At 34.2% G+C, this 9,177-nt stretch overlaps 1 protein-coding gene across 2 annotated transcripts in view; it reads right to left on the bottom strand.

Moving 5' to 3' along the window:
• The window catches only part of LOC104723278 (two-component response regulator-like APRR2), a 12,052-nt gene continuing 8,209 nt past the window's right edge, over positions 5,335-9,177 (bottom strand). Inside the window, exons 1-10 of one of the 2 annotated variants that reach the window (XM_010436284.2) lie at positions 8,427-8,696; positions 7,953-8,102; positions 7,800-7,846; positions 7,617-7,694; positions 7,096-7,533; positions 6,869-7,009; positions 6,522-6,779; positions 6,254-6,316; positions 6,059-6,133; positions 5,335-5,949 (exon numbers count right to left, since the gene is read on the bottom strand). In XM_010436284.2, the coding sequence (XP_010434586.1) occupies positions 5,767-5,949; positions 6,059-6,133; positions 6,254-6,316; positions 6,522-6,779; positions 6,869-7,009; positions 7,096-7,533; positions 7,617-7,694; positions 7,800-7,846; positions 7,953-8,102; positions 8,427-8,571 (1,578 nt within the window). In that variant the 5' untranslated portion in view covers positions 8,572-8,696 and the 3' untranslated portion in view covers positions 5,335-5,766. Of the gene's footprint in view, positions 5,950-6,058; positions 6,134-6,253; positions 6,317-6,521; positions 6,780-6,868; positions 7,010-7,095; positions 7,534-7,616; positions 7,695-7,799; positions 7,847-7,952; positions 8,103-8,426; positions 8,697-9,177 lie in introns of those variants that run through there. The other variant, XM_019231290.1, reaches the window with a different exon arrangement.

The raw sequence follows: 9,177 nt of genomic DNA, 5'->3' as shown, positions 1-9,177 counted from the left end.
CTTGATATATTAAGAAAACTAACTTTCTCATAGTGGGGTGAACCTACAAAATCTAGTGACACAAAGAATGACTACTGCGTTTGTCTTCACACATATACTTGAAATTTTATATTCTAATATATATGGCTCATATCAATGTAACACGCACATCTACTATTGCCTAGACAATAGAAACCTTATCTATATACATTTACAAAATAAAATATAGAGATTAACAAAAGAATCGTTCATAGTTTGATCAATAATAACATATGTAACAGTTATGAAATAGGGTGGTACATCGTCTTCATATGTTTTACTAGCTTTTATTTTAATTTTCACAATATAGGATTTCCAACATGAGTTATTTACGTCTAGATTAAATTTTCATTTGGAATAAATTACTAAACTTTGATTAATGTAATTAATCTATATTTACCTTTTTGTTGTATTTTATATTATAAATTTCATATCTGAAATAAAATTTTAATTTGGCACAAAATAGAAGAGATAAGAATCAATAGACTATAATTTTCAGTTGGTTTTAAGTTACAAACTCAATGTATTAGACATGGTATCATAAGTTCATAGCCTAATTTTGATCCAACAGATTAAACCTAGGTATGTTTTCTGATATAGGTTCAGCTGCATATGAATCATGTAATTGTGTTAAAATCAAAACTCATTAACTTTGATACTGTCATTGACAATTAATACAATGAACTGTAATCTATACGCAGCACATAAGGTATATCTTCCCTAACACTACGTACGTACGTTCATATTTTGATTAACACCATCGAGGCATCAACTTTAGTTTTTCGTAATTTGAACTTTGGATTTAGTATATAGTTTTTATAAGTAGTAGGGGATCTCAGGTCTAGAGAAGATAATATGGACTTAAAATCCATAATTAATAAAAACCATCCAATATTACATTAATTACACCCATATTGCATTATATTATATGTACATGCATACGTGTATATTAGTTAGTATACGTATCAGTGTATGTGTGTCTAACAACATATTAAAAGTGAGAAATGCGTGTGTACGGTGTTGTACCAACGAGGTGGTGGAAATATTTGGCCCCTCGTGAGGCCAAAGGAGAACGCTTAACGATGGATGTGTTTGAGTTAAACCTCCAAGTTGACCCCATAAGTTTTACGAAATCAAACTTGAAGACCTCAACTTTCACTTTCTTTTACAACTCATTCCAAATCATTAAAATCGCAAAGGTATGTGAACTAATGACGACCCCCCGCAATAACATACTATTTAGCTCTATGACGTAGCAAAAACAAAAACGAGATATACATCCTTATGAAGTGATTACTCGGGCCCTACGTCCATCTTACAAGTTAACAATTATGCGTCCGTTTCTTTTGTTTGAGGAATAAAATGTCAACACTTTTAATTAAACGGCAGAGAATTGCTATTTTTGTTTTGTTGTTTCTTTTTTCCATATTTTCAAAATTTTAACTTGTAAATCTAGAGTTTTTGGACCTAGAGTTTCGGGCACAGTTAATCTAGGGCTGAATTATATAGAAAATATAGAAATGTTAATATAACTAGACAAAAAAAACAAATTTAGGTACTCTATAATATGGCTCCTTTCAAAATTTGTTAAAAAAACTATTTTAAAACTTTCACCAAAATTTATGTCTCTTCATTTGGGGTTCAAAACGTCTGATCAATACAAATAATAATAAGGTACGGGTGAAAATTGATAACACCAAAATTTGGTATATGTCGGTTATAACTGTAAAGTACCGTTACAGTACCTAGAAACAGCTGTGAGCCACTGACTTGACTCGTCACTACTCACACAGCAACCGGCGACGTTTTTGTCCCTAGCTAATCGCTTATCTTCTTACTTCCTAGACATTTCCTAATACAATTGTATATATTAAAAAGATGGGAAAAAAACACACACAAAAAAAAAAAACAGATTTGTACAAAAGTCATTGGTCTTTATCTATACAGCAATGCAAACAATTGGTAATCCAAGAAAATAAATATTCGCTTTTTATTACAAGAGGAAAGGTAAAGCCGTGTGAAAAAAAATCTTTTTTAAAAAGGAATATAACGAAGGTGATGTTTTTTTTTTGTTAAAAACGAAGGTGATGTTGTTATTTAGCATAGAAAATTACAAATTGGAAAGTGGAATGCGAGATCTCTCTACATCAGAAATCACTATCTTTTGTTCCACACATTGCGTTTTTAGAACCATACGGGTTTGAGAGAATTGGAGATCCCACCAAGCAAGAGAGTGGCATTATCATCACATATATACAAAACACAATATGGACCAGAAGCTAGGACTAGTATTGCGTTTTGAGCTGTCTAATATGCGTAGAGTAAAACCAAAAAAAAAAAAAGAGGATATGCTTAGAGCATTTGCAGCGAGCAAGCATTGTAAATTAGATACACACATCGAACGTTAAATGGTGATTACTTTGTAATGTTTGAAGCATTTAATTCATTTTTTTTTAAAAGAAAAGAGAATAGCATGAACGCCATGAACTTTTTATCCCCTGCGTCAGAGTGTTTCATGACATTTTAAGACGCTTTTTCTTCTATTGGATTCATGTCTTACGCTGTCTTTGAGAAAATGATGCCGACGCTCATAACTTTTCACTTTTCTTATAGACCGTTTAAATACTTTGTAGTTTGAACGCCACGTGAGTAATTTTAATACTATACATTGTAATATTATAAATTCTTTATATAAAATAACGTATGAAAAGCGACGTGGAAAAGAGATCCACTAGCGCTCAGAAATTTTTTGGACAGCCGATATGTGTGTCACAATGTCGCACGGCTAAAGAGTTCCAGTCTCGACCATTGGACTTTTTTTCACGGTCACCAATGCACTTCTTCTACTATTATTTATGTGAAAAATGTTTTAGTGCATTACTGCATTAATGCACTACTCACCAAAAATTATGTTTTTACTCTATCTTAGTGATGCCTAATTCCTAAACACCAGATCAAATGATAGATAAAGATGAAAAGCTTCTAAAATATCATATGCACTAGATCCATACAATTATCAACAACAGAGAACGAACAGACATGGTTATATTTGAAGAGAAATTCATCCCCCATGTTAGCCCTTGGAGTTTTATGACCTCGAAACCCTTAATAAAGATATTTACATCTCCATGAGGTAATTGTAGAATCCATCATGTTCCACTTTTGACATCATTAAATAGACCAAGAGTTATCAACAGTACAATACAAGATTGTTGCTGTCCAATCATGTCCATAAAACTTCATGGGATGTTAAGGTGCCGAATCATGCCCATATTCCACGTACGATTTATACACCAAATCAATTGTATCTACGCCGTGAATGTATGGATCATGAGTAAGAGAAATTTTATGAGTTGCTCTGACGCACTTGTTCTAGATCCGAAAATCTGACTAGGCAAAGGCTTGGAGGCCGGAACCGATGTTTGCCATAAGCCTTTCTCGATGGCAACACTAAACTAGCCAAGATATGGTGATGAGGCTTATGGTGCTTATAAATGATGTTTTTAACTTGAAAAATTTGGATCTTTCTAAATATCTTGGTTACGATAAAGTATGAGCACTATGATAGTCTCCGAAATTGTTTGTTCAAAAGCTCATCCTAATCATGCGGGTATTGCCTCTCTCTTTTGGTTTGTGGATGCAAGAAAAATGTGGTAGTATTGTCTCTTTCTTGAAGTTATAGTGCTCGATCGATATTGTGCGTATTTGAGAGAAGTTTATTCTTTTGGATCAATTATTGTTCTTGTTCCGCTCGAACGTTTTTCTATAAATCATGCTATTTTGTTTTGTATTAATTTTTTGTTCATCTACAGAATCGTCTTGATGAGAATATTTATATCTATTTTTTCTATTGACTACAGAGGATCTATAAAGATATATTTGACTATTGTGAATTTCATGTGTATAATCTTTGTTCTCTCGGATTATGGATGCATTGGTAAAAAAATTTACCCTAGAAAAATTAAATGGCTAGTATATATGCTTTGAGGATAATCTTTTCTGTTGCGAAAACTTGTTTAAATTCATTTGCGTGACATTTTGTTAAGACGTATAAACAGCATTTTCAAATAAACTGAATCATGTGATTTGGTATAATAAGTTATAAAGTATGTTATAGACTTAGAGTTTATGAAATTTTGTGAACTCTAAAAGAATAGTTAGTTTCTAGTTGAGTCCCGCCGAACAAAATAACGTGTAAGACTCCAAGTTACATTACACGTGATATATTTATTGTGCATGCTTTTTTTTTTCTTTTTTCTAAATGAACAATTTGAATAGTTGACTTTTAACAATGATAGCCTTTTTTCCTTAGATGAGAATGTTAATTTTGTTATTAGAATTATATATACGTTCATATCTTATATAATATATGTGATATTTGTTTGTTTCTAGTTCGTATAGGATCTTCTGGTTTTTCTTGTTGGCATCATTCTGACGAATTTTATAGTTCTAAACTCATACAGATTACAAATTGAAATAGTAAGACCTAAAAAACATTAGCACTGTCACTTCATTCTCCTAGTAAGCATAGTATATCACTTCATTCAGCCCAATTTGAACATTTATGCTTTTTGGGCCCAATACAAATTGTAGTCTCAGTGTCTCGATGACTGTTAATGTTTAGTACGATGTTCGATCATTCAATTTGCCATTTCCGCCTTAGATTAACGTAATGAACAGAATATAAATTTACGAGATTATACATATAATTTCATAAAATACATTCCACCCATTTGGCATGCAAATATTGTCTCCTGATCATATATTATTATATTTTGTTCTTCTAGATTTTATCTTTCAATGTCTAGATCCTTATCCTACATAAACATGAATATATCAGGCCCAAGTAATAAAATTAGGGCTTTGTGAGGATACCTAGTCCTTTCCTTATTCTTTTTAGATGATTATATATGTAAATAATAATAACTGATTGAGATACTATGACCTGATGTCCATAATCTTAAAAATTATCAGAGACGAGATAACCCAGTGATCTTATTTATTACCTCAACAATGTGCAACGGGAAAATTATATTAACATAATCAGATAATCTAAAAGAAAGTGTCACATAATTTAAAATAAAAATAAAAATCCAATCGCTGGAAACACATAAGTAATGTAAAACAATAAAACATTTCATGTCCGCTGTGACCAAAAGATGTTTTCCGGTCGAAATCAATCCAATCAAATCACGATACAAGAAAAAAAAAATATCAATCTTTCATCTCATGAATTTTTTGTTGTTGTAAAAAAAAGAAATGTGTTGTTTGTTGTTTCTTTCTTGGAATTTATAGAAAACTTAACAAACAAAAAAATGTCATCACGGAATCTTCGGAGTTGTACCTTTTTATTATCATATCTCATCATCACCTACAACTACAACAGTGTCAACTATTAAATTCTCTTTTACAGTGGCCCCGAAACTCGACAACCCACAAAGAGAGATTTACACACACGTCAGATTCCGACTTGTCAAAATCTCGCGTCCGAGATCTATTTACAGCCGCAAATTCCACCTGTGGTCTTCGAACTATAGTCGTCGCCCTCATCTCCACCGTCCGATCTTTTTTATATAATATTAAATGATAATAGCAAATGTTTTTTTTATGGCAAAAAAATAAAAATAAAGAACACTAAAAAACCAAACTCCGAATCAGAGTTCCCCGCTTCGGACAGTAGTCATCAGACACGGACAAGGACGCCACGCATGACGTCATCATATCTGCGGGTCCTGCTTAGTTGACACGTCAGCGGATACGATGAGAGCCGTTGATTAGAAATGATGAGGAGGAAGAAGGGACGGCTGGGATGCCTTGACGCGATAACTCAGCCAAAACGCTCTCCGGGGACGGCGGTTTCAGCCCGAGCGGTAGCGGCATCCACGGCTTGCTTATCGCTTCTTTTACCACTTGATCTAACATTTCCTCGTCCTGACCCGACCCAAATTACATCACAACCCGACCCGCATAATTTTACTTTAATTAAAACTTTTCATTTTTTTTGTAAACATAAATGATATAGAGAATTTGTGACAATTACCGGCTGAGTCGCCGGCATCATTTTGAAGCCGGTTTCAACTCCGTTGGTGTATTGATATCCGCCGGCGGTAATATTCTGTGACATAAAGAAAGAAAAAAAAAACCTCTTTAGACAAATATAAAAATAAGATTTTTGTGTCCATGATTAAATGCCAAATACATAAACTTAAGGTTTATAGATTGTTAAAATATTTACCGGAGTATAATATGATCCGGTAATCGGTTGTCCAACCGGACAACCCCATGCATTACCATTCACCTGAAACAAGATTTACAGACGAATTAGCTATGGGAGTTTAACATAATGTCACTAAATCTTATCTAACTACTGTTATTACTTTTACAATGTCACGTCAAAATACAATGACAAAATATGTGTCATAGAGAAGGCATTAGCTAAAATGTATAGGTATGAATTTATGAATTTTGTCGTTAAGTTAGCAGCTTTAGAAAAAAGATGTTACCGTTGGATAAGGTGGTTTCCAATGCCACGGAGGTGGTTGACCAGCGCAATGCAGCGGCGGAGGCCACAAAGGTGGAATCGCTCGTGGAGGATGATGAATACTGGGAAGACCCCAAACGGGATAAGCCATCACAGGACGTTGTTGCTGCTGAAACCCGTTAATGTTACGTTGAATTGGTCTCTGGTTCTCTCTAGAATGTGCCCATCTTTGGTTATGATCATCCTTTGGAAGACTATTCTTCCTATGCATCCGATATTTCTGCTCAAAAACTCAAATGATTCCGTAAAAGTTTCACAAGAGCTCAAGAGTCTCTGCAAAAACATTTGACTCTTCGGATATTAAATTACCTGAAGGTGACTAGCTACGTTGTGTCTTGTTAAGGTGTTTACTTTCATCAACTCAAGAATCCGTGAAGGTATGGCTTGCTCAATCCCTAGTTGCTCAACTGCTTGCACAAACTTCTTGTGCAGCTCTGGTGTCCAATCCACCTAGAGAAAAGAACGCAATAACAATGATCATCGAGCCTGAATCACTTAATTAGCACTAAGAAGCGTCAAGAGAAACCCCACATTACCTTCTTTCGAGTAGTTTTGTTACCAGACAAGTTCTTGGATGATTTGTTAACAGGTTTACTGTCATCTTCTTTCTTATGACAATTGACCAAATCTGTCCTCTCACTTTCGAGATCTCCGGTTTCGCCTTGTTCTTCTTTTTCGCTGTCTCCTCTCTCTTCTTTGACAACCACTTTGTTGTCATCTAATATGCGGTTTGTAGTGTCGACTGATTTTGATTCACCGATGTCTTGATCTTCCATGTTATCTTTCTCGGTCGAGGAATTTACATTTTCCATCGAGCAGTTTATGTTTTCTTGGCAATCCCCTAACCGTGAAACTTGTTTCAGTTGAGGGGTTGATGGCGCTGGATCCTTCTCATCAATTGTCATGTTGGTATCAAGATGAAGCATCGAGACAACGGATTCTTTCACGGGTTTACTTCCACCATCGTTGAATGCCTAACAACATAAAGAATGTACCATTCTTAGATGATGGCTATATTACCGAAGGAAGTAAAGATGGGCCAAAAACTAACTGAAACCTTATGAACAACATGCTGCCAAATGTTCTTTAGTTTCTCTGGTGAGAGCGGTTTTTGAAGGAACTCAACTGCACCAAGCTGGAAAGCACTTGTCAATTGTCATCAAAGAACAATCATTTATATATATATATATATATATATATATAAACTTAAGCATGCAAAGACAAGTGGCGTTTCACTTACCGCTATGCATTTCATCGTAGTAGTGATGCAATGATCGGTTGAAATCACTGATTAGACAAAGACAAAATCCACATTGTTACTATGATGTTCGTATTGTAAAGATTCATAGAAACTTACAAAGAATACTTGTAAAAAAAAAAAAGGTTCACATACTTATAGTAGGAAGAACGTCTTTGGCAGCCTCAAGAAACTTGAAACCTTCTTTCTCAGCGTTCGTATTCACCTCGACGATAGCAATGTGGAAGCTCTCCGGGTTCTTGAAAACCGCAGAGAGAGCTTCGGTTTCATCTGTGAATGTAGTAACTGCAAGAAAATTCCAAAAAAATCAAGAATTGGATTGATAGTCTTAATTAACACAAAAACAAAAACATAGAAGTCCCTTAAACAGTCTTCGGGGTAGTTAGTTCATAAATAAAATAAACTAACAAAACTTCAGAACATAACTGCAAGCACAATGTCACGGGGCATGTAAATAAGATAGGTAAAGCAGAATTGTCTCACTCACATAATTGGCATTTATTTTTTAATACATTAAACCATTATTAATAAATTAATGTAATTTATAGAATCAAGGAAATAAAAAGGTTTAATAGGAGAGAGAAATTAATTAGTGGACTAATTAATTACCGATATAGTCTGTTGACTCGAGCTTTGATCGAGTCTCAGCGGCGGAGAAGCCATCTCCGTCGTCGTCGCCGTTGAGGAGAAGAAGAACCTTAAGTCCCTTACGAAAATTTTCCCATTTAGATAAATCGTTAGCGGTAATGAACATAGCTGGTTTTGCATCGTTTTCGCGGCCAACACCGCCGCTTTCCGCTGCCGTCACTGTCGCCGCCGGTTTGATTCCACACTGTCTGAAGAACTCTGATTAATTAAAAAAAAAGAATAGAATAAAATTAAAAAAAAATATAGAAAAGTAAAATATTCAAAAAGGTGTATTGTATTATTGATGAGATAAGAATAATTCATGAGGAACTCGATTTTGTTTATTTTATAAAAAAGAGTGGACCACCATCACCATGAAATGGAAAATCTAACAAAGCTTTTGAATCATTTGAGAGAGAGAGAGTGAATGATATAAGTATTAATTAATTTATTATTACTCCTAGTCCTAGTCCTAGTCCTAGTGTTGTGTAACTCGTGCATGCAGTGATTAAATTAACTTAAAACACATACTAATGACCTTTTTAACCAAAAGGCTAATGACAACAACTAAACTAATGAAGGAGAAAGGCAAAAATCCCTTGGATTTAGGGAATTTGAGAGACAAGAGTAATATAATAATACCCAGAGAGAAAGAATAGTGATCAAATCAAAAGTTGCACTTTCGATAAAATCCAAAAGAAGGACAAGATCTTAGAAAATCCAGAGTTACCCA

Source organism: Camelina sativa, chromosome 10 (assembly GCF_000633955.1).
Source record: "Camelina sativa cultivar DH55 chromosome 10, Cs, whole genome shotgun sequence".
NCBI classification, from domain to species: domain Eukaryota; kingdom Viridiplantae; phylum Streptophyta; class Magnoliopsida; order Brassicales; family Brassicaceae; genus Camelina; species Camelina sativa.
This window is presented reverse-complemented; position numbering and strand designations above follow the sequence as displayed.